At 46.8% G+C, this 25,013-nt stretch overlaps 1 protein-coding gene across 2 annotated transcripts in view; it reads right to left on the reverse strand.

The window, feature by feature from the left end:
* Positions 1-380: 380 nt before the first annotated feature.
* The window catches only part of exoc3l2b (exocyst complex component 3-like 2b), a 52,016-nt gene continuing 27,383 nt past the window's right edge, over positions 381-25,013 (reverse strand). For both annotated transcript variants that reach the window (XM_072391854.1, XM_072391853.1), the window contains exons 4-15: positions 11,808-12,070; positions 11,465-11,731; positions 11,062-11,180; positions 9,713-9,827; positions 9,373-9,483; positions 8,641-8,741; positions 5,783-5,899; positions 4,776-4,911; positions 3,681-3,803; positions 3,448-3,603; positions 3,242-3,363; positions 381-1,423 (exon numbers count right to left, since the gene is read on the reverse strand). In XM_072391854.1, coding sequence (XP_072247955.1) covers positions 1,135-1,423; positions 3,242-3,363; positions 3,448-3,603; positions 3,681-3,803; positions 4,776-4,911; positions 5,783-5,899; positions 8,641-8,741; positions 9,373-9,483; positions 9,713-9,827; positions 11,062-11,180; positions 11,465-11,731; positions 11,808-12,070 — 1,919 coding nt within the window. In that variant the 3' untranslated portion in view covers positions 381-1,134. The remainder of the gene's footprint in view (positions 1,424-3,241; positions 3,364-3,447; positions 3,604-3,680; positions 3,804-4,775; positions 4,912-5,782; positions 5,900-8,640; positions 8,742-9,372; positions 9,484-9,712; positions 9,828-11,061; positions 11,181-11,464; positions 11,732-11,807; positions 12,071-25,013) is intronic.

Consider the following 25,013-nt stretch of genomic DNA (forward strand, 5'->3'; position numbering starts at 1 on the left):
GAAAGAGTGATTTTATCACAAATAAACGGGCAACGATGAATCATTTGATGTTTTATTTCCAGTTTAAGCTGATCTGAACACAGAATTATTGCAAACATCTGATCTCAGCTGAGAAATGAAACGAGTCGTCATGAAGGCAGAACTCACACAAAAACATGAAGAATTCTAATTTAAATTAGTTTAGTTCTGCAAGTGTTGAGTTAAAACATTAAACGCAGAATCAAATCATTCCAGAGACTCTGCAGCCAATCAGACGTCTTCTCTCATTCATAATGAACCTCATCACACCCAGAAGCTTCAGCTAGAATCACCGCTTTAAATAGTCTGCATGCAGAGACTCGCTGCCTCGTACCTTTGATTAAAATGCAGTTTTTCTTTCGTCTTTTCAAATGTTCATTCATAAACTTCCCAAAGCCTCTTCGCCACCTGGCACCAGAACCAATCTCCACCTTTATTTCCACACGTTTAAGAGCTCCAACGAGCTCCTCTGAAGCCAAACGAATCCACCCACGACCCAGATTACAGCCAGCTGTGCAGCGGCAGGTTTCCCCATGTCGAGCCTGACTGTTGGAAGGTGAAGAAGCCCTGCAGACCTCTTCTTCTTCCCATGTAAAGTGCTTCCAGCTGAGCGAGCTTTTCTGGGTCCGACTCTGGTTTCCAGGCTTCTGGCCGATTGCACCTGCTGCAGCTCACATGTTTAACCTGATTAATGAGGTGTTAGAAACATGCAGAAACTTTAAAAGGAGACGAGCTGCAGCCTTTCGGTCTATTTGTTCTGTAAAAAACTTTCATCCAACTCTTCTCTCACTACGTGAAAAAGGATCGTTTTCCATCCCAGAGTGAACATTTCAGGAGGAAAGGTGACATCATCGCTGCGTGTTCTCCAGAGATTTTAAACTTTGTTCTTCCTTTAGAAACCTCAGTGGATCAGAGGCCCTTTGGGGGATGTTTCCATGAGATGTGAAACCTGTGGAGGGACTAAACACAGCTTCATGACAGCCAGGGACAGAGATGTTACTCAACGAAACCGAGAGCAGAACCGCCGGTTCCATGAAACTCAACACTGCGCTGAAGTTAAATTAACAATAAAACAGAAAAATGTTCTGGGACTGAATCTGAGGCTGAACTCTCAGCTCAGAGGACATCATCAGGGTTCTCCTGAACGTGCGTTCGGGTTTTGCGCCGGCGAGGTCGCAGCGTGGAGAAGCAGGACGAGGCGGTGAGGGCGATGCGGCTCAGCCCCACGTTCAGGCAGTGCACCTCGGAGGTGACCGGCACCTCGGCGAAGAGGGCGCGGTCCCGGGACAGCGGGGCCGGGCCGCCGTCGCTGCTCTCGATGTCTTTGACGATGTTCAGGATCTCTTGACGCTCCGCCTGCCGAGTCATCCCCCGGATGTTCAAGATGGCCGACACGTGCTTCTTCCTGAACACAGAGAGGAGAAGGAGTGAAGAGATTTTAACCCTGGAAGCTGTGACGGATCCACGAGGACCCGTAAAGTCAGCTGGTTCTGATAAACAGGTGGGAAGATAACGATGTAAAGTAAAGAAGAAGAGAAGTAAAGTGAAGAAGAAGAGAAGTAAAGAAGAAGAGAAGTAAAGTAAAGAAGAAGAGAAGTAAAGAAGAAGAGAAGTAAAGTGAAGAAGAAGAGAAGTAAAGTGAAGAAGAAGAGAAGTAAAGTGAAGAAGAAGAGAAGTAAAGTGAAGAAGAAGAGAAGTAAAGTGAAGAAGAAGAGAAGTAAAGTAAAGAAGAAGAGAAGTAAAGTAAAGAAGAAGAGAAGTAAAGTGAAGAAGAGAAGTAAAGTGAAGAAGAGGAGAAGTAAAGAAGAAGAGAAGTAAAGTAAAGAAGAAGAGAAGTAAAGAAGAAGAGAAGTAAAGTGAAGAAGAAGAGAAGTAAAGTAAAGAAGAAGAGAAGTAAAGTGAAGAAGAAGAGAAGTAAAGTGAAGAAGAAGAGAAGTAAAGTGAAGAAGAAGAGAAGTAAAGTAAAGAAGAAGAGAAGTAAAGTGAAGAAGAGAAGTAAAGTGAAGAAGAGAAGTAAAGTGAAGAAGAAGAGAAGTAAAGTAAAGAAGAAGAGAAGTAAAGTGAAGAAGAGAAGTAAAGTGAAGAAGAGAAGTAAAGTGAAGAAGAAGAGAAGTAAAGAAGAAGAGAAGTAAAGTAAAGAAGAAGAGAAGTAAAGTGAAGAAGAAGAGTAGTAAAGTAAAGAAGAAGAGAAGTAAAGTGAAGAAGAAGAGAAGTAAAGTAAAGAAGAAGAGAAGTAAAGTAAAGAAGAAGAGAAGTAAAGTGAAGAAGAGAAGTAAAGAAGAAGAGAAGTAAAGTAAAGAAGAAGAGAAGTAAAGTAAAGAAGAAGAGAAGTAAAGTGAGGAAGAAGAGAAGTAAAGTAAAGAAGAAGAGAAGTAAAGTGAAGAAGAAGAGAAGTAAAGTAAAGAAGAAGAGAAGTAAAGTAAAGAAGAAGAGAAGTAAAGTGAAGAAGAAGAGAAGTAAAGTAAAGAAGAAGAGAAGTAAAGTAAAGAAGAAGAGAAGTAAAGTGAAGAAGAAGAGAAGTAAAGTGAAGAAGAAGAGAAGTAAAGTAAAGAAGAAGAGAAGTAAAGTAAAGAAGAAGAGAAGTAAAGTGAAGAAGAAGAGAAGTAAAGAAGAAGAGAAGTAAAGTAAAGAAGAAGAGAAGTAAAGTAAAGAAGAAGAGAAGTAAAGTGAGGAAGAAGAGAAGTAAAGTAAAGAAGAAGAGAAGTAAAGTGAAGAAGAAGAGAAGTAAAGTAAAGAAGAAGAGAAGTAAAGTAAAGAAGAAGAGAAGTAAAGTGAAGAAGAGAAGTAAAGAAGAAGAGAAGTAAAGAAGAAGAGAAGTAAAGTAAAGAAGAAGAGAAGTAAAGTAAAGAAGAAGAGAAGTAAAGTAAAGAAGAAGAGAAGTAAAGTAAAGAAGAGGAGAAGTAAAGTGAAGAAGAAGAGAAGTAAAGTGAAGAAGAAGAGAAGTAAAGTAAGAAGAAGAGAAGTAAAGTAAAGAAGAAGAGAAGTAAAGTGAAGAAGAAGAGAAGTAAAGTGAAGAAGAAGAGAAGTAAAGTAAGAAGAAGAGAAGTAAAGTGAAGAAGAAGAGAAAGAAGACGAACCAGCGGGAGAAGAAAGAGATGAACAAGAAGAGGATGGTGACAGAGAAGATGAAGATGATGAAGAAGGTTCAGCAGAAAGAGGCTCAGCTCCTTTCTCCTGACAGAACCTCAGACGGGACTAAAAGGAGGAGGAAGGTGAGTTGTACCTGACGTCTGGAAACTCTCGGACCAGAACTCCCACCTCCATCTGGATGGAGGGGACGTCCTCCAGCTGGATGATCTCTGAGATGTGGGACAGAGCGCTGTCCAACCAGCTGGAAGGAGACTCCTGGCAGACAAAGACAGACAGAGCTGTATCAGAGCCTCAGGGCTTGGTGCTTGGTGCCAGCAGAGGGCGCCGCAGTGTGCTCACCAGGTCTTTGAAGAGGGTTTTGATCTGTTTGCCTTCGTCCCTGAGCCGCCCGGCCATCCTCTTCCTCCTCTTCATGGAGGTACAGATGATCCTGCCTCTCATGACCGATCGAAGGTACTCCATCACCACCCGGTGGTGGACCTCCGCCACCAGCAGCTGAGGACCACACACACATGATCACACACCTGCTTCTGTGAGGTGGAACAGCCGTGCACGCCTCCATCGGACTCTACCTGGTACGGAGGGTTGTCCATCCTGCGGTATTTCTTAAAGTCTTCCTTGATCAGAGCTTCGATCTGCTCGTATGGTTCCGTGTTGCTCAGCCACTTCCTCTTCACCAAACACTCAAAGTAGGGCTGCAGCACACAAACAGAGTTCCATCGTTTCATCGTCATGTTTCTGTTTCTGTATTTATCAGACGCTTTTATCCAAAGCGACTTACAAATGAAGATATAACAGCTTTATAAAAAGCTAACAATAAGCTCCATAGAAGGAACCCAGGAGTCTGACTCTGTCAGAGGGGACAGAGTAGAGATAGGGTGCAGGCATAGAAGGAAGAGCAGAAAGATAAAGAGCAGAGATAGAGGGGGGAGGGAAGTACAAGGTAAGTGCTGGGATAGGAGATGCTCTCTGAAGAGCTGGGTTTTCAGGAGCTTCTTGAAGATAGACAGGGACGCCCCTGTTCTGGTAGCGCTCGGTAGGTCATTCCACCATCGTGGGACGACACATGAACAGAGTTTGGATTGTCTTAGGCGTGGTGTAGGAGCTGCTAGACGACAATCCTGGGACCAACGGAGGGACCCAGTTGGGACAGAAGCCTTTGCAAGAGCATTCAAGTAGATGGAGCCGTTTTACTGTGAACTTCCTATCGCAGACCAGGTTAGATTTACAGTTTCAGCACCTCAGGAAACCTCAACAGCTACAACTACTGCAGACACCTGAACCTACAGCTGCAGATGTTCCTGAGGCTCACCTGAACACAGCTGCAGATGTTCCTGAGGCTCACCTGAACACAGCTGCAGATGTTCCTCAGGCTCACCTGAACATACAGCTGCAGATGTTCCTGAGGCTCACCTGAACACAGCTGCAGATGTTCCTGAGGCTCACCTGAACACAGCTGCAGATGTTCCTGAGGCTCACCTGAACACAGCTGAACTGAACTTAGGAAATCTGGTCTTAACTCGAAGATAAACCCGATAAACTCACCTGTTAACCAAACTAAACTGAACAATGATGTAAAATAATCCAACTGAACCAAACACAGGTTCATTAACCCAGAGAGAACAGCAGTGTGTGTGTGTGTGTGTGCGTGTGCACGTGTGTTTTACCCTGATGTGCACGTAGAGGCGCTCGGACAGAACTTTGACTCCCCGCTGAGAGATGTTGTCCAGAGACTTGTTGGCTCGGCGCAGAGAGTCCTCGCTGACTGACGGGTCACACTGTGCACAGCGCTGCACGAAGCCCCTGCACGTGCACGCCCACATGCGCACGCACACACAGATGCATTACAGTCAGAAACAGTTTGGGAACACTTCCAGTAAAAATAAACGGTGAAACTAAAGTTGAATCAACACTTTTAGCAGCAAACATTCGTCTCACTCTGGTGGAGCCGAATGGACCCTCAGGGGCCCCAAAAGGTCAGTTTTCTGCATCTTATTACCACAGTTTGAACTCTGACGGCTCCCACATGCTCACTGTTTTCTTACATCATGGGAGAACTGAGGGCGGCCACAAAAAACATCTTATTTCTTTAACCGGTTTAGCCCCTGAGGGGAGTTTCTTCCTCCAGTCTGAGGCAAAGTGACACTTTTATATGATGTCATTGTTTTTAAGACATGCTGCCCATGAATTATTTCAGTGTCATGACCGTAAATTCAATCATTTAAAATAAATCCAATGTTCCATGTTTCTGTCAGCCTTTAAACTTTTAAACAGGTTCAGGTTTCATCCCTGAACTCTGGGCTCGGTTCAGTCAGTCAGACTTGTTTCTGGTTAGTTCTTGTGAGCCGAAGGTAACAATGAAATCAATAGTTTAAATCCCTCGGGTGACCTTTCTCTGGGTCAAACCGGGCTCAGATTCTGCAGAGAAGGAGCAACTTTGCATGAAGATTTCCATGTTGTTGATCATTCTGAGCGTTCGTTCATATTTGGCCTCTCGGTAAATACTTTTACATAATGTTTTAAAGTACATTTTGATTCTAAAACTACAGAAAAAGGTTAAAGGATCACGATAACTTAATCTCACACAAAACAAACCTCCTTTAGGTTTATATGTAATCAGATTAAATGCGTGTGAACCACTGATAGTTGGTGTGGAAGTTCTTAGAAGTGTTACCTGAAAGGAGGGCAGCAGTTCACCATCGAAATGGTTCTGGACACGTATCCGTCCTCGTTGTTTCCCAACATGCCGCTCAGCATCCCTTCGTGGAACATCTCGACCTTACGCTGGAAGCTGAAACACAATAATGTATAATTAATATTACCCTAACCCTTCCAGTTGTGTGGATAGGCTGTGGGGCTGGTTGGGTGTGCCGCACAGATCCATTCCAGGACCACTATTTCTTTCCTTTTTCACGAATAACCTTTTTTTTTTCCCCTTGTCCTGTTCAGCATCATGGCAGCAGAATTGTAGTCTGAATACCTTTGATGCCAAACAGATCTGCTTTGCCAAGGGAAGTTTTATAGATGTAAAGCTCCCCTTGATGCCCATTTATTTATTTCTGTTTACAATATTTAACATGTAATAGAGCTGAACCGGACCGGGGGACAAGGAAAGAAGAAGAGGAAACAGAACAAAAATAGAAACAAAAACCAGACAAATAACGAATAACCCTTTTTTAACTGTTAGGTTTTGGTTTTATGCTGATGACGCTGTTATTTACACATATTATTTTTAAAAACTGCTTGTAATTTAGGTCCAAACCTTGTCTGTGGATAACAGAGTTCCCTGCATGAATATAGTAGTGAACACTGGTAAGAAGGACCTGGGTTCACATCCTGACCCCCGGGTCAGGTCCTACCTCCGGTAGAAAACCCCCTTTCACTGCCTGCCTGCCTGGGGTAAAAGCTTCTGATGAATGCATAAATATAAACATAAATAAGCTGTAGTTTGGTGCAGAATATATTTGTGTATGACTTTGCTTTTCATTTAGCTGTGGACTGATTCTGTATTCATTTTATTTTTATTTGTCTCACAGCTTTTACGACTAATGAGCTTCACTTCCTCCTTTGAAAGACTTACTGTGTGAGGTGAAAGGTCAGCTTAGTTTGGGTAATAAACATCTTCTCTCTGGGTAATAAACATCTTCTCTCTGGGTAATAAACATCTCTGGGTAATAAACATCTTCTCTCTGGGTAATAAACATCTTCTCTCTGGGTAATAAACATCTTCTCTCTGGGTAATAAACATCTTCTCTCTGGGTAATAAACATCTTCTCTCTGGGTAATAAACATCTTCTCTCTGGGTTATAAACATCTTCTCTCTGGGTTATAAACATCTTCTCTCTGGGTTATAAACATCTTCTCTCTGGGTAATAAACATCTTCTCTCTGGGTAATAAACATCTTCTCTCTGGGTAATAAACATCTTCTCTCTGGGTAATAAACATCTTCTCTCTGGGTATTAAACATCTTCTCTCTGGGTAATAAACATCTTCTCTCTGGGTAATAAACATCTTCTCTCTGGGTTATAATCATCTTCTCTCTGGGTAATAAACATCTTCTCTCTGGGTAATAATCATCTTCTCTCTGGGTAATAAACATCTTCTCTCTGGGTTATAAACATCTTCTCTCTGGGTTATAAACATCTTCTCTCTGGGTTATAAACATCTTCTCTCTGGGTAATAAACATCTTCTCTCTGGGTAATAATCATCTTCTCTCTGGGTAATAAACATCTTCTCTCTGGGTAATAAACATCTTCTCTCTGGGTAATAAACATCTTCTCTCTGGGTAATAAACATCTTCTCTCTGGGTAATAATCATCTTCTCTCTGGGTAATAAACATCTTCTCTCTGGGTAATAAACATCTTCTCTCTGGGTAATAAACATCTTCTCTCTGGGTAATAAACATCTTCTCTCTGGGTAATAAACATCTTCTCTCTGGGTAATAAACATCTTCTCTCTGGGTAATAAACATCTTCTCTCTGGGTTATAAACATCTTCTCTCTGGGTTATAAACATCTTCTCTCTGGGTTATAAACATCTTCTCTCTGGGTTATAAACATCTTCTCTCTGGGTAATAAACATCTTCTCTCTGGGTAATAAACATCTTCTCTCTGGGTAATAAACATCTTCTCTCTGGGTAATAATCATCTTCTCTCTGGGTAATAAACATCTTCTCTCTGGGTAATAAACATCTTCTCTCTGGGTAATAAACATCTTCTCTCTGGGTAATAATCATCTTCTCTCTGGGTAATAAACATCTTCTCTCTGGGTAATAAACATCTTCTCTCTGGGTAATAAACATCTTCTCTCTGGGTAATAAACATCTTCTCTCTGGGTAATAAACATCTTCTCTCTGGGTAATAAACATCTTCTCTCTGGGTAATAAACATCTTCTCTCTGGGTAATAAACATCTTCTCTCTGGGTAATAAACATCTTCTCTCTGGGTAATAAACACCTTCTCTCTGGGTAATAAACATCTTCTCTCTGGGTAATAAACATCTTCTCTCTGGGTAATAAACATCTTCTCTCTGGGTAATAAACATCTTCTCTCTGGGTTATAAACATCTTCTCTCTGGGTAATAAACATCTTCTCTCTGGGTAATAAACATCTTCTCTCTGGGTAATAAACACCTTCTCTCTGGGTAATAAACATCTTCTCTCTGGGTAATAAACATCTTCTCTCTGGGTAATAAACATCTTCTCTCTGGGTAATAAACACCTTCTCTCTGGGTAATAAACATCTTCTCTCTGGGTAATAAACATCTTCTCTCTGGGTAATAAACATCTTCTCTCTGGGTAATAAACATCTTCTCTCTGGGTTATAAACATCTTCTCTCTGGGTAATAAACATCTTCTCTCGGGGTAATAAACATCTTCTCTCTGGGTAATAAACATCTTCTCTCTGGGTTATAAACATCTTCTCTCTGGGTAATAAACATCTTCTCTCTGGGTAATAAACATCTTGTCTCTGGGTAATAATCATATTCTCTCTGGGTAATAAACATCTTCTCTCTGGGTTATAAACATACCTGAACAGGAAGTCAGCGAGACCGTTGAGGCTGCACTGCGCCACTCTGGAGCCCAAACTCCTGTTGATGGAGGCAGAGCGCTCCAGATCGACCTGCAGCCTCTGAGACAGATAGAAATAACTTTATTAATGTCCTCCCAGCTCAAAGCTTTCAGAAGGTCACAATAAAGAATTAATGCTGTTGTTCTGCAGGAGACTGACGGCTGGGTTGGTTTGTAGAGATGAACTGAAAAGAAAAGCTGTGGATTTACCAGTCGATCTATGATTGTGAGCTTTGTCTGGAGGCCGGTGGCACAGCACTAAAACTGGAGATATGGTCTCTTCCCCTGGATCCTAAGATGGATCCTAACTGCTAAAGAGTCAGTTCTACGAATACGATTACAGTACAGGGACCTCGAGTCGGGTCAAAACTATCGGATCATGAAGAAAAACACCTCGTCTCGTGTTATAATAGAATAGAAATGAATCGTGTAAAAAGAATTGCACGGCATTGATGTTGCTGGACTGAAGATGCTCCCCTGAAGTGTCCAACATGGCCAACAGAGGGCGCCACATGCTTTCAGTGCAAAGGAAAGTGCACGAGTGTGTGTGTGCATGAGAGATCAGGAAGTGTTTGATGTTGACTTTGGCGGCAGCTGAGGACGGACACAGAAAACCATTAGGAAACCCCTGCGTTTAAATCCATCTGCACTGCGTGTGCCGTCACCATGGCGACGGTCGGTTTTGGGGTTACCTGGATGACAGTTTTGGCCAGAGGGATCTGGTACTCCTCAATTTGCAGGGTCTCCATCCATCTCTTCTCCTCTTCCTCCAGGATCTGACTCAGCTCTGTGGTCACCTTGGCCTGCGCAGGGAGGAGCCGGGAATCAAATCAAACGCACCCCACATTTCATGCTTTACAGAGCTTTGTCTTTCCTGTTTTCTACCTTCATTTGAAGCTCTCCACATACGTTTTTAAGGTGAATATACCCTAAAGCTTTAACTCTTTGGTCTTTCCTATCTGAATGACTGTGGGCGGAGCTCCGTGCACGCCCTGTTTGCACAGGAGGAGCGTTTGACCGCCTGTTTCTTACCCGGACGGAGTTGAGGCAGTCCAGCTCCAGTCTGTCCACGGTCTCCGACGGCAGCAGAGGACTGAGCTGAGAGCGGCTGAAGGGACTGGTGATGCACACTGTGCCCAGAACATCTCTGAAACACAGAAGGTGGCAGAAATCACCTCCAGCTGTGTGTTTCTGCCTTTAAAGAGGACAGATCTAAAATAAAAAACATGCTTTTTGTCTGAAGTTATGGCCATCAGAAAACCTCAAAACACACAACCATGTCCAGCTTTTTCTGGGCCCAAACTTTGAAAACATCGCATTCAAAGAACGGTTCAGGTCTTTGGAGGATTTCTCTCCATCGTTACCTCCACCCAAAGGCAGGATCGAACCATGCAGCATGCACCGTTTGGCTTTGCTACGAATAAGAGAAGAAGTTTAGGTTGTTCTGAATCCTGATGAGGTGAACCGGGGGGATCTGAGCCCACTGAGCTGCTGTCCCTCCTCCTCACTGAGGATTTCTCTGGGAACAGATGAAACTAACAGATATGAACAGATGAAACTAACAGATATGAACAGATGAAACTAACAGATTTAAACAGCAGTTCTCCAACTCTGAAGAATCAGGATCTGATTAAAGACCTTTTACTGATTTTCTCCTGTTTTTCTGTGGATAAAATGACAGAAAAACAGGAAAAAGATCAGAAGCTGGAGCTGCTTTGTTCATATTTGTGTTCATGAGTTCAGAAAAGGATCAAAAAGTGGAAATGTGACTCCAGTGTGATGTCATCAGTGATGTCACCAACATGTAAATTAGCTCTTCGTAGACTTTGGGTCACACTCAGTATTTTTCCCTTTTACGTTTTTTCTTTATCTCTGATCGTATTTAAACTGCAGCTTTCTGAAATCTGGTTGCTAAAATGGGAAGTTTTCTTTATAGAACCCCTCTTAAAGTGCTTAAAGAGTTCATGTTTTATACATTTAGGGGAAAATCTGACTTCTTTGGGACGTCTGAAACTGACACAGAACACGAGGGCTGAGGTGACAGTGAGGCTCAGGGTTTCAGGAGTGGAAATATGATAAATCTGATCGTGGCTGGATCAGAACAGCCTCTAATATGGAAAACCACATGTTTAATGGCTCACTGAGTGTTTGCAGTGCAGAACCGAGCTGGACCTCTGAAAGATGAACAGAAAACAACAGGATGGAGGATGGTGTCCCCCCTAAAAGCAGCTGCTATGAGCAGGGCTGCAGTTCTGTGGTATTTAACCCCAACGTGCCGCTTTATTAAAGCTTCGGGCTCAGGTTGGGACAGGCGCAGCCCTCTGTTCCTTCGGCCCGGGGACGCCGGCCCTTCCTTTCACAGCCTTTAAACGTGGGACTACCTGTTGTAAATGTTGTGCAGCCAGTCCAGCAGCGAGTAGATGTCAGTGATCTCCAGCTGGTTGTCGGTCATGGCCTTCAGCCGACTGGCCACCGCCTGGTGGTAGCTCTCCACATACACCTGGTGGAGGTCAGAGGTCAAAGGTCAGGGGAAAGCATGGTGGAACGTGTTGTGTTGGAGGCTGAATCATGTGATGATGTTCTAACTATGTGTTTCAGGTTCCTGCAACATCACAGAAAGGTTCAGTGCTGACAGTGTGGGACGCAGCTTTTCTGGCTTTTATTTTCCATCCAAATCAGGTTCAGTCTCCACTGAAACCTTAAGATTACTCAGAAGCTTCAAAGTTCATCTTTTCTGGCTTTTATTTTCCATCCAAATGAGGTTCAGTCTCAGGTGTGACTCACCTGGAAGGGCTGGTACTCCTCCGGATAAACGGACACCACGTTCCTGTTGGCGGCCCCCAGGTCCTCCACCACCTGGGCTCGGAGCCGGTCCAGGTATCTGTCCAGCTCCCCAGCTGTGAACTCTGCCCTCTGAGGCAGGGAGCTGTCGGCCGTCTCCTCCACCGCCTCCCTCCACCTCTGCTTCAGGTGGCGGGGCCTTGGGCCCCCGGGGGCCACGCCCTCACGGACAGCCCAGTCTTTATCAGCTTGCTCCTCTTGCTGCAGCACCTGTGGACAGACAGACGGGAACATGTTGGTGTGAAGAGGACTCGGAGCGGCACCACTGACCTGTGGCGGCCCTCACCTGGACCACCAGCCCCAGGTTGGGCCCCGCCGTCGGGGACCGCAGGGACTCCCTGACCACGGCCCACAGCTCCTTCAGCAGCTCCTCGTACAGCAGCTCCACGTCCTTGGCCTTCCTCCGGCCGCTGTCTTTGACGCCGGGGCTGGTGGCGTCCTCGGGCTCGGCGGCGGCGGCCGACTCGTTGCACTCCTGCTCCAGCTCCAGGATGTGGCTGTCAGCCAGGAACAGGTCGCGCTTCTTCACCAGCTGCAGGATCTCCAGGACTGAAGGAGAGAAACACATACATCACATGAGATTTCAGCTGTCCATCTTAAATCAGTCCACAGCATCTCTGGGCTTCGACCCGCTGCAGAACTCTCAGTTTCACTCTTATTCACAGGAATGTTTTGGGTCATTTTCATGTTTCATGGTCCACATTTTCTCAAGCTGCCTCTGAAACATAAACATTTAACCTGTGACACAGATCTGGGTTCTGACCCAAAGAATGAGGTCGTGGATACAAGCGGCTGAAATGAGTTTCCTTCAGAGGGGGGCGGGGCTCAGACTTAGAGATAGGGGGAGGAGCTCCACCATCCGGGGGGAGGAGCTCTACCATCCGGAGGGAGGAGCTCTACCATCCGGGGGGCGGAGCTCTACCATCCGGAGGGAGGAGCTCTACCATCCGGAGGGAGGAGCTCCACCATCCGGGGGGAGGAGCTCTACCATCCGGAGGGAGGAGCTCCACCATCCGGGGGGAGGAGCCCCACCATCCGGAGGGAGGAGCTCCACCATCCGGGGGGAGGAGCTCTACCATCCGGAGGGAGGAGCTCTACCATCCAGGGGGAGCAGCTTCATCATCCGTGGGGAGGAGCTCCACCATCCGGAGGGAGGAGCTTCATCATCCGAGGGGAGGAGCTTCACCATCCGGTGGGAGGAGCTCCACCATCAGGGGGGAGGAGCTCCACCATCAGGGGGGAGGAGCTCCACCATCCGGAAGGAGGAGCTTCAGGAGGAGCTTCATCATCCGGGGGGAGGAGCTCCACCATCCGGAGGGAGGAGCTTCATCATCCGGGGGGGAGGGGCTTCACCATCCAGGGGGAGGAGCTCCTCTATCCGGAGGGAGGAGCTTCATCATCCGGGGGGAGGAGCTCGGAGTAGAGTTGTGGTCTCAGATCTGAACAGACCAACTTTTCGCCCATCAAACGTCCCACAGCCCAACAGTGAGCCTCCAGAGACGGCAGTCTGTCAGCTCTGTGATGTCAGCTGATGATGTCAGACTGTAATGACATCATCCAGGCTGGTGGATGCGTTCACTGCCTGTCTGGTTAAATCTGAATCAGTTACGGTCAAACAGAACGACGACATGTTCAGAAATACTCGCAGCTGAAGGTGGAGACAGAAGCCGACATCATGAGAAAAGACGTGAGTCAGTTAGTCATCCCGCCATTACACCCCCACAGGAAATTAAATCTTCCCTGACAGCAGATCTGCGTCAGAGCGGAGAGCCGGTTGGTGGGAGAAAGTGAGGATGTTGCCCTCCAGATGTTGTCCTGTTCGTCCGAGTCAGAGGAAGAGAGGACGAGCACACGTGCACACACACATGCACACACGTGCACACACACAGGCCCAGAGGAAGATCTCTGTAAACAGGACAATGCATCTTTGAACCTTTCTTTGGTCGTTTCTCCATCAACGGGGAACAAAATCCCAGAAATGAGGGTTCTGAGGAGGAGGAGGAGGATGAAGGAAGCTCAGAGGCAGACGATCCAAAGGTCAGACACTTTGAATGAGCTCCATGAAATAAAAGCTTCCTCCAGAACACAAAGAGCACTGTGAACACACTCTTTGTGCAGGTTTTAACCTCTAAAACCAGCTTAAGTAACGCCGCTTCTTAAGCTTCTTCCTTCTAAAGCTGAGCTGGTATCCGGCATAAAGCTCCTAATGAAGTCTAACAATCATCTCAACTAAAGTCATCACCTGCAGCACAGATTTAATGCTTCCTCCTGAATTCAGCTGAGGCCACCAGCAGCAGCAGAACCTGTAATAAAACAGTAAATGTGCTCAGCTGCTGCACTAATAACCTGCTGGGTCAAAAAAACACTCAATCATCCGAGTCCAGACTGCCAGCTACAGAGCAGAGGTTTTTAATAAGACCGCAGGGTCTTCTGTCTTTGGTTCTGACTGACATCGAGCTGCTCAAACACCAGATGTGAGCTGGACCCTAAAAACCAACCAAAACCTTGAGAGAGGTTCAAATGTGGTGAGAACTGTCAGTGATGTCCTGCCATAGCAGACGGGAGGAATCTCGGCCCTCTTCTCTCCAGCGGTGCTTCAGCTCATTGAGGTTTGCAGCTTTGGTTTCTGCAGCTCTCTTAAGGTCCCACCACAGCATTTCAGTCAGGCTGAGGTCTGGACTCTGACTGGACCATTGCAACACCTCGATTCTTTTCTTTTTCCCACATTCTGCTGTAGATCTGCTGCTGTGTTTGGGATCTTTGTCCTGTTGATGAGCCAGTTTCAGCCCAGCTTTAGCTGTGGGACAGATGGCCTCACATTTGACTCTAGAATACTTTGGTATCCAGAGGAGTTCATGGTGGACTCAATGACTGCAAGGTGCCCAGGTCCTGTGGCTGCAGAACCAGCCCAGATCATCAGCCCTCCACCACCGTGCTTGACAGCTGGTATGAGGTGTTTGTGCTGATATGCTGTGTTTGGTTTCCTCCAAACGTGCTGCTGTGCATTAGGACCAAACATCTCCACTTTGCTCTGGTCTGTCCAAAGGACATTGTTCCAGAAGTCTTGAGCTTTGTTCAGATGCAGCTTTGCAAACCTAAGCTGTGCTGCCATGTTCTTTTTAGAGAGAAGAGGCTTTCTCCTGCAGCCCTTCCAAACAAGCCATCCTTGTTCAGTCTTTTTCTAACTGTGCTGCCATGACCTTTAACCTTTAACATGCTAACTGAGGCCTGGAGAGTCTGAGATGTAGCTCTGGGCTTTTTCACCTTGGGGTGACCTTTAACCTTTAGCATGCTAACTGAGGCCTGTAGAGTCTGAGATGTAGCTCTGGGCTTTTTCACCTTGGGATGACCTTTAACCTTTAAAATGCTAACTGAGGCCTGTAGAGTCTGAGATGTAGCTCTGGGCTTTTTCACCTTGGGATGACCTTTAACCTTTAAAATGCTAACTGAGGCCTGTAGAGTCTGAGATGTAGCTCTGGGCTTTTTCACCTTGGGGTGACCTTTAACCTTTAACATGCTAACTGAGGCCTGTAGAGTCTGAGATGTAGCTCTGGGCTTTTTCACCTTGGGGTGACCTTTAACCTTTAACATGCTAACTGAGGCCTGTAGAGTCTGAGATGTAGCTCTGGGCTTCTTCACCTTGGGGTGACCTTTAACCTTTAACATGCTAACTGAGGCCTGTAGAGTCTGAGATGTAGCTCTGGGCTTCTTCACCTTGGGGTGACCTTTAACCTTTAACATGCTAACTGAGGCCTGTAGAGTCTGAGATGTAGCTCTGGGCTTTTTCACCTTGGGGTGACCTTTAACCTTTAACATGCTAACTGAGGCCTGTAGAGTCTGAGATGTAGCTCTGGGCTTCTTCACCTTGGGGTGACCTTTAACCTTTAGCATGCTAACTGAGGCCTGTAGAGTCTGAGATGTAGCTCTGGGCTTTTTCACCTTGGGGTGACCTTTAACCTTTAACATGCTAACTGAGGCCTGTAGAGTCTGAGATGTAGCTCTGGGCTTTTTCACCTTGGGGTGACCTTTAACCTTTAGCATGCTAACTGAGGCCTGTAGAGTCTGAGATGTAGCTCTGGGCTTCTTCACCTTGGGGTGACCTTTAACCTTTAGCATGCTAACTGAGGCCTGTAGAGTCTGAGATGTATGACCTTTAACCTTTAGCATGCTAACTGAGGCCTGTAGAGTCTGAGATGTAGCTCTGGGCTTCTTCACCTTGGGGTGACCTTTAACCTTTAACATGCTAACTGAGGCCTGTAGAGTCTGAGATGTAGCTCTGGGCTTCTTCACCTTGGGGTGAACTTGCTGGGACGTCCACTCCTGGGAAGATTGACAGCTGTCCTGAATGTTTTCCACTTGTGAATAATCTTTCTCTCTGTAGAATGATGGACTCCAGATAGTCTGGAAATGGCCTTATAACCCTTCCCAGACTGATGGGCAGCAGCAGCTGCTTCTCTGAGATCATTGCTGGTGTCTTTCCTCCTTGGCATCGTGTTAAACTGACAGAACTCCTGCTTTTATAGAGCTGCTCACACTGACTGAGGATCAGTTAATCAGAGCATTGATCAGCAGCTCCTGGCTGCTACTGACCCCACTGAGGGTTCACTTAGTTTCTCACTCACTGCTTCTGTGTTTTGTCCATAAATAATGACTCAGAGTGATAAATCCTGCTTGTTTACCTCAGTTTAGGACCTGGTTTATGATTCTTTATCAGGTTCTGTTGCATAAACAGAACTGAAGCAGGATGTTCTTTCTTTTCCACTGCAGCTGAGCCCGTTTAGCCCCGCCCCCAAAGCCCGTTAAACCCTTTGGGTCCACACAAAGGTGGATGGAGAAGCAGACACTCACACAGGCAGCGGGTGGAGCTGCTGGAAAACGCAGCTACAGCAACACACGTATATGTCGACACCAAATATGTCCAGAACACAAACATTTCATACATTATGGGCTGTTCAACACTGCCCTCATTGTTCAGCCTCCAGAGGAAATCTGTTCCAGCTGGAAGGATCCAGCCCACCCCCACCCTCTTCCTCCACCTCCTCCATGGCACTGAACCAATGACTGCATGTCACACGCAACCAATCACATCTCTCCGTTTCTTGCTCTGTTTCCAGGTGAGCAGAGTTCTGGGCTCCTATTGGCTCATTTCATCCAAGGCTGTCCTCTCATTGGCCAACATGTCATATGAGCTGGAAACTAAGGCGCTGGAAGCTGTCAGTGACCCAGAGCGCCCGGTCAACGCCTCGTCCCCGCAGGATTGGATCAGAACCGAGTCTGATCCAATCCTGCCTCATCTGCGTGGGCAACAGGACGGTGACGCAGGATTGGATCAGAACTGATGACGCAGGATTGGATCAGACTCGGTTCTGATCCAATCCTGCCTCATCTAGCAGGACGGTGACCTGCCTCGGTCAGTCTGAAGCTGCTTCATGAACTCTGCGACTCTCAGTGGGAAACTGGATCAGACTCGGTTCTGATCAGACTCGGTTCTGATCCAATCCTGCACCATCTGCGCGGGCAACAGGACGGTGACCTGCCTCAGTCAGTCTGACTCTTCCTGCTCTCACCTCTACCTGCAGAGAATGCGACAGAACGAGAGCTTTCACACATGCTTTATCCAAGCTGAGCGAACAGTGGCACTATAGTGCACATACATGCACTATAGTGCACGTACGTGCACACTGTAATCCGACCTGTGTTTTCACATTTCTCTCCTTCGGTTTGAGCCGATCGGGCCGTCAGAGACGCTCGGCTCAGCAGCTCAGACTGGGTTCTGAAGTCTTTGGTTCTGACAGCTGAGCCACAGCTCAGAAACCTGCTGTTATGGAAGTTTTCAATCGCTTCCTTCCTATAAAACCTCTGATGAGCAATGAAATAGAAAACTTTACTTTTTCTGCCGGCCGGCTAAGTTTTTATTCCTCGTTGCAAGGAAAAAGATCAGCGGAAATGGTGTGAAAAGATCCAAACAAAAGGAACACAGAGCATTTATACCTGAGGACTTTGTTCTTTAGGTGTTTATAACCACACCTCCGGGGGGGGGGGGGGGCAGGATGCAGTCTTAATGATTAAGAAACAGGAAGTTATAACAATTATCTTGTCTGAGTGTTAATTAAGAAGTAAATGATTTAAAACAATTAGCGTGTCTGGGTGGATTGGAGGGTCTGTCAGTCCTGAGACATAAAATTTACCATCACACCTGCCATCACACCTGCCAGCACACCTGCCATCACACCTGCCATCACACCTGCCAGCACGTTCCTGCCATCACACCTGCCAGCACGTTCCTGCCATCACACCTGCCAGCACACCTGCCAGCACGTTCCTGCCATCACACCTGCCATCACACCTGCCATCACACCTGCCAGCACACCTGCCAGCACACCTGCCAGCACGTTCCTGCCATCACACCTGCCATCACACCTGCCAGCACACCTGCCAGCACGTTCCTGCCAGCCCACCTGCCAGCCCACCTGCCAGCACACCTGCCAGCACGTTCCTGCCAGCACACCTGCCATCACACCTGCCAGCACGTTCCTGCCAGCACGTTCCTGCCAGCACGTTCCTGCCATCACACCTGCCATCACACCTGCCATCACACCTGCCAGCACACCTGCCAGCACGTTCCTGCCATCACACCTGCCATCACACCTGCCAGCAGGTTCCTGCCAGCACGTTCCTGCCATCACACCTGCCATCACACCTGCCAGCACGTTCCTGCCATCACACCTGCCAGCACGTTCCTGCCAGCACACCTGCCATCACACCTGCCAGCACGTTCCTGCCAGCACGTTCCTGCCATCACACCTGCCATCACACCTGCCAGCACGTTCCTGCCATCACACCTGCCATCACACCTGCCAGCACGTTCCTGCCATCACACCTGCCAGCACACCTGCCATCACACCTGCCAGCACACCTGCCAGCACACCTGCCAGCACACCTGCCAGCACACCTGCCAGCACACCTGCCATGCCTGAATCACTGCTCTTCACATGCATGTTGGAAAGCTTTTTCAGCTCTTTGTAAAACGGCAGGAACATGGAACATGAAGCTCATCATTTCTGTGAAACCAAACGAGCCTCGGATGAGCTGCTGCTGCTGTGAGAGCCGCTGATCATTCATTCCACCTGCAGAACGCAGCCGAGGCAGAAGGGCGAGCCGCTGATCCAGAGTTCCCTTCAGAATATCAGAACCAGCTGCAGGTCTCCTCCTGGGGCGGGTCAGAGGTCAACCAATGACACGGCTGCAGGACCTCATTGGTTAAGCAGCTCTGGTTCCATGTGCCTGAGATAAAAAACACTGATTTAAGATGGTTCTGTTCACAGACTTCTGCAGCTCTGACACACTGGAGCAGATTGAGCATTACCTGAACAAACAAATGTTCCATCAGAACTTTAGGAGCTGTGGAGCTGATGGGACAGATCCAGAACGAGGCCCAAATCCTGCGTAAAGAAGCTGCGATTCTTTCCTCTTCGGCCTCAGAGTTGTTTCCACTCAGGACAGAACATCTAATAATGTGAGGATTGTCCAGTTTGGTCCCTGCAGGCACAGCTGGCTCACACATGCTTCCCCTCTGCAGTTTCTTTGCTCTCTCTCATGCTTTTGTGTCCCCAGGTCCAGTTGTGTGGATGCACAAATTGAATTTTGACCAAACTGAAGTGAGCTGCAGTTAATCCAGTTTGGCGAAAAGTCTTTTCCTTGAACTTCATGTGAACCAGAGCCTGAATGGATGTGAATAACCTGCCTTTTGTTTCCTCTCAGTGAAGGAGCGACAGAGGAGGGTTCAGAGGAGGGTTCAGACATCTTTTTACTGCAGGCGCAGCAGGGATGGTGGCTTCTTCTTCCTCTTCTTCTTCTTCTTCTTCTTCTTCTTCTTCTTCGTTTTTCACCATTTAAGCTCAAACTGGAGCAACTTTAAGGACGATGCCTCCTTTCTTCTGAAGGGATTCAGTGGCACCAACTGTCTCAGCTCAGCTGTCTTCATAACAGCGGACCTCCCTCTCGCTCATTCAGCCGAACAGAACCTGCTCACTTTGACTTAATTTCCCGCCCTTCACACCTGGCTGCATACTGGAGGTCATGTTTCAAATAAACCCACAGAAGCAGGTCAACTGTGAAGAGCAGAACTCTCTGAGGCTCCCAGTCTGGACCCCCTCCTCCTCGCGGGTGATATTATCTTAAACTGCACATGAAGCATTCCTGTAAGTTGGTTCCAGCTGTTTCTGCTGGTTTCTCAGGTCCGTTACGGAGAGTCTGGAGGTGGAAATGCTCAGTCATTATTTTAACAGCTTATTTCACCCACAAGGTGACTGCTAACAGATAAAAGCTGCCTGTTACCAGAGTTTAAAGGTGCGTTTTCAACACAGATAGAGTTAGGGTTAGGGTAGAGTTAGGGTAGGGTTAGCCTTCAGCTGACATGTCCATCTGATGGATGAACCCCAGCGAGCTCCGGTTCCTCAGGAGATGAAAGCTTTTAATCAGCATGTTGGACCTGAACCTGAACAGATCTAAAGAGATCCTGCAGCAGGTTGAAAAGCAGATCTTTGCTAACTTTGTGTGGACTCTGGTGTATTTCAGAAGCCTTCGTGGCTTCCTGAAGGGCTGCAGTTTGCTGCATAAATAAACTTGAGAAGACAAATGAACAGCAGCAGAAGAGGAGCTCTGCTGGAAAACACGTTTGTCTGGTGGTTCTCGCTCTCGGTGACAGCCTGTTTCTGCGAGTCAGATGGTGAGTCTGCTGTGGTTTCTGGCAGGAAGTGACCCAGCAGCAGATAGCTGGCCGGGAACAGCTCCTCAGGCCCATCAGCTGCCAGCTCAGGGAAGAACGTGTCGATCACTGACCTCATATCAGCAACCTGAGGCTGGAAGCTGTGCAGCGAGCTTCCTGCTGGCATCTCTGATGAATGATGAGAAACAAACTGAAACAAAGATGTTGGGTTTGGACTGGAGGGAACCGGGTCTGATCTCTGGTTTCCTGTGTTTCATGTGACATTATTGTGGTTATTAACTTGTGTTTCCCTGTTCCAGCAGGTATCCTTTGAATGGTGTTATGGTGTTTTTCCCCCTCTTTTCCCTCTTTTCTGTCTTCTCAAACCCCAGCTGGTCCAGGCGGATGGACACCCTTCCTGGTTCTGGTTCTGCCAGAGGTTTCTTCCTGGTTCTGCCAGAGGTTTCTTCCTGGTTCTGGTTCTGTCAGAGGTTTCTTCCTGGTTCTGCCAGAGGTTTCTTCCTGGTTTAGGTCTCGTTTCGGTCCAATCTGTTGGTTTCCTTAGCTAGGATATTATTTTTGAATTGGCTCCATATGAATTAATTGGATTATTTTGGAATTAATTAATTGGATTTAATTGGATTATGATTACAATGAATTGAATTCCAATTGGCTTGAATTGGACTATATTATCTAAGTACCTTGAGATGATAATTGTTGTAATCTGGCGCTTTATAAATAAAGTTTAATTGAATCTCTGCTGATTTGAGGGTCTAAACATCTCTGCCATCTTACATCTCTTGTTGGTTGGTGTAAAAAACTACTTCAGATTAAACTGAATAAAGTTTACAGACAGCCTAAATAAGTGTTCATCTCCCCGATCCGAGTGTTTTGGAGCTTTAAGAGTCTTCCTATGTCAGCCTGAATCCTGCAGCAACACGCCGGCAGCAGCCTGCAGAGCCGCTCTGAGCAGGTAACACGAGATTAATGCAGCACCCGGAGCTGGTCAAGGGTAAATTCCTCTCTGGAACTTTAAACCAATCTTTCATCGCTCTCTCCAACACGTCCAGGCTGAACACACACGGGCGGTTTGTTCCCGTTCTGACCCGAAAGCTGAAGGGAAAGCGAGGAGTTCCTCCTTCAGTGAGATGATAAACAGCTGAGCAACACACAGGTCAGAGTCTGTAAACAAAGTCTGACCGATGTTTGATTTCATAACAGCTCCTCTGGGCCCTGAAACTCTCCAGATGTTTCAGACACACTCATGAACGCAGTATTTTTCCCCAGTTTGCTGGTTATCTTAATTTCAAACATTCTCTTGAAGAGTTTCACAGTTTTAATCACTGGTTTTACACCTTGTTTACCGGCTGATTCGGTTCAGCTGGTAAATCATGATCCCATTTCATAACCGTTGTTCCACATTCTTCTGTTTTATCAGAAATGTTACATTTTGTCCACAGAGATACAGATAACATCTCCCCAGCTGATTATCACAAGGTTAACAAGACTATCAGGACCGATCAGGACCTAACGGGACCTAACGGGACCTAACAGGACCTAACGGGACCTAACGGGACCTAACGGGACCAACAGGACCAAACAGGACCTAACGGGACCTAACAGGACCTAACAGGACCTAATGGGACCTAACAGGACCTAACAGGACCTAACGGGACCTAACAGGACCTAACGGGACCTAACAGGACCTAACGGGACCTAACAGGACCTAACGGGACCTAACGGGACCTAACGGGACCAAACAGGACCTAACGGGACCTAACGGGACCTAACAGGACCTAACGGGACCTAACGGGACCAAACAGGACCTAACGGGACCTAACGGGACCTAACAGGACCTAACGGGACCTAACAGGACCAACAGGACCAAACAGGACCTAACGGGACCTAACAGGACCTAACAGGACCTAATGGGACCTAACAGGACCTAACAGGACCTAACGGGACCTAACAGGACCAAACAGGACCTAATGGGACCTAACAGGACCTAACGGGACCTAACGGGACCTAACGGGACCTAACGGGACCTAACAGGAATTTACGGGGACTAACAGGACCTAACAGGACCAAACAGGACCTAACAGGACCTAACAGGACCTAACGGGACCTAACAGGACCTAACAGGACCTAACGGGACCTAACGGGACCTAACGGGACCTAACGGGACCTAACGGGACCTAACGGGACCCAACAGGACCTAACGGGACCCAACATGACCCAACAGGACCTAACGGGGACTAACATGACCTAACAGGACCTAACAGGACCTAACAGGACCTAACGGGCCTTGTGTTCACACAGCAGTGGTGCAGAACGGACTGTGGAGATGGTTGTGCTGATGCCGTTTGATGCTGCAGAGTGAAGCATGTAGACGGTAGATTGGCTCTGATCTGCACGCTCACCAAAGACGTCAGAATGCACGATGATTAGAATCAGCAGCAGAGATGTTATGACTCACAGTCAACCTGAGGCACACCTGGTCTCAGCACAGGAAGTCTTTAGAGAGAAGGCCAGCTGTGGCAGAACGCTTAGCAGAAACTTTTCTCATTTATTTCCATTTTTCAGCTCTTGGTTGCAGAGAAGATTGAACATCTTTGGTCACTTTGGTCTTCTAACTTTCTCAGAAAGGTCAGAAGAGCTCATCAGGATCAGAAAAGCATCCTGATAAGATGGTCCACAAACAGAACGTCAGATTCTTCATCTTAGTCTGTGTGAAGATGGTGAAAAACACTTCTTTCTCCTCCCCTCACCCAGGATGCCCCGGTGTTTCCTCCATTAAAGGAGATAATAATGACTCCATCAGATCCTTCCACTCAGCGAGGACTGACTGAAAATAACAGCTGACCACTCTCAGCTCTTCAGGTTCTCTTTGTTCCATCACAAATGTTCCTCCTTTGCATTTTAGGTACACCAGGTATCCGTTTGTTCAGGTTTGCTGCGATGCTTCCCACCAACATGTTTCACCTGCAGAAAGGTTGTTTCTCCCACATTCAGGTTGAATGTCTGGCTGCAGCGCTGAAGCAACACAAACCTCTGAGCAGTTTTTACTGGAGCTTGAATAGATTCAGTTTGCTTCCCACCAACATGTTTCACCTGCAGAAAGGTTGTTTCTCCCACATTCAGGTTGAATGTCTGGCTGCAGCGCTGAAGCAACACAAACCTCTGAGCAGTTTTTACTGGAGCTTGAATAGATTCAGTTTGCTTCCCACCAACATGTTTCACCTGCAGAAAGGTTGTTTCTCCCACATTCAGGTTGAATGTCTGGCTGCAGCGCTGAAGCAACACAAACCTCTGAGCAGTTTTTACTGGAGCTTGAATAGATTCAGTTTGCTTCCCACCAACATGTTTCACCTGCAGAAAGGTTGTTTCTCCCACATTCAGGTTGAATGTCTGGCTGCAGCGCTGAAGCAACACAAACCTCTGAGCAGTTTTTACTGGAGCTTGAATAGATTCAGTTTGCTTCCCACCAACATGTTTCACCTGCAGAAAGGTTGTTTCTCCCACATTCAGGTTGAATGTCTGGCTGCAGCGCTGAAGCAACACAAACCTCTGAGCAGTTTTTACTGGAGCTTGAATAGATTCAGTTTGCTTCCCACCAACATGTTTCACCTGCAGAGAGGTTGTTTCTCCCACATTCAGGTTGAATGTCTGGCTGCAGCGCTGAAGCAACACAAACCTCTGAGCAGTTTTTAATGGAGCTTGAATAGATTCAGCTGTGAATTATCTCTTTAAAACGTCTTCTTCAGCCCTGAGAACGGCACAGACTCTGATTCAGGGCCTGTTTCACTGCTAAACAGGATAAAGGCGTCAGAGCTGTTTGTACCTGCATCATCGGCAGGTACAGCCGCTCAGCAGTGACCTGATCTGCTGATACGGTGGTTTGAGCAGCATCTGAAAACAAACCCTCACCTGAACACTGAACTTTCTCTGCACCTCACAGGCAAACAGACTGGATTCAGGGCAGGATCTCTGCTGTTCATGTACCAGCACAGTTACATCTGGAGCCGTTTCTTCCAGTTCAGAGGGATAGTTTGAGTCTTTAAAGAGGATGATCCGGGCTTCATAACTTCTCGGCTCGATTGCTCTAATCCTTTGCATGTGTTCTCAGATCAGTCATCCATCCGACACCTGCAGCTAGTTCAGAAAGCTGCTGCTGGGAGCGAATTACACCTGATTTTAAACTTTGCCTTCAAGGCTCCAACCGACTGACTTGACCTCATAAATGCACATAAACCAGCTGATACTCGCTGTATGGTTTCAGAGCCGCTTTATCTCAGATTTTTTACTGTTTTTATGACGGAGTAATTATTGGTTGTTGTGTTATTATTCTGTGAAGCACTTTTTTTTTACATGTGCTGTATAATTACAGGTAACTGCATCCAGAAATCAGATCAAATGTATTTATAAAACCATCACAAAGTGTGTCAGAGTTCATCAGAGCAGGCTTTAAATCACATCAGTTCAAAAAGAATCGCCTCAGATTTCTATCACTGACCTGAGGACAGCTGTCACAGTTATTTTTAGCATCCTGCAGGATCTCACTGCAGATGGACACCTGTTGCACAGGTATAAACGCCGCCGGACGGCTCTCACAGAAGCCTCCAGTGAGCTCTGAAACTGCCCCCCCGCTCAGCTTTCTGACAGAAAGACTTTTAAACATGAAACAATCGATCCTAATTAAATATGAATCAATCCCTTCCAGCCAATCAGAGCCCAGAGTTCTGTTCAGCCGCTGAGACATTTGATGGAGTCAGAGTTTAGTTTGGA

Source organism: Leuresthes tenuis, unplaced genomic scaffold, assembly GCF_036924035.1.
Source record: "Leuresthes tenuis unplaced genomic scaffold, fLeuTen1.0.hap1 SCAF_9, whole genome shotgun sequence".
NCBI lineage: Eukaryota > Metazoa > Chordata > Actinopteri > Atheriniformes > Atherinopsidae > Leuresthes > Leuresthes tenuis.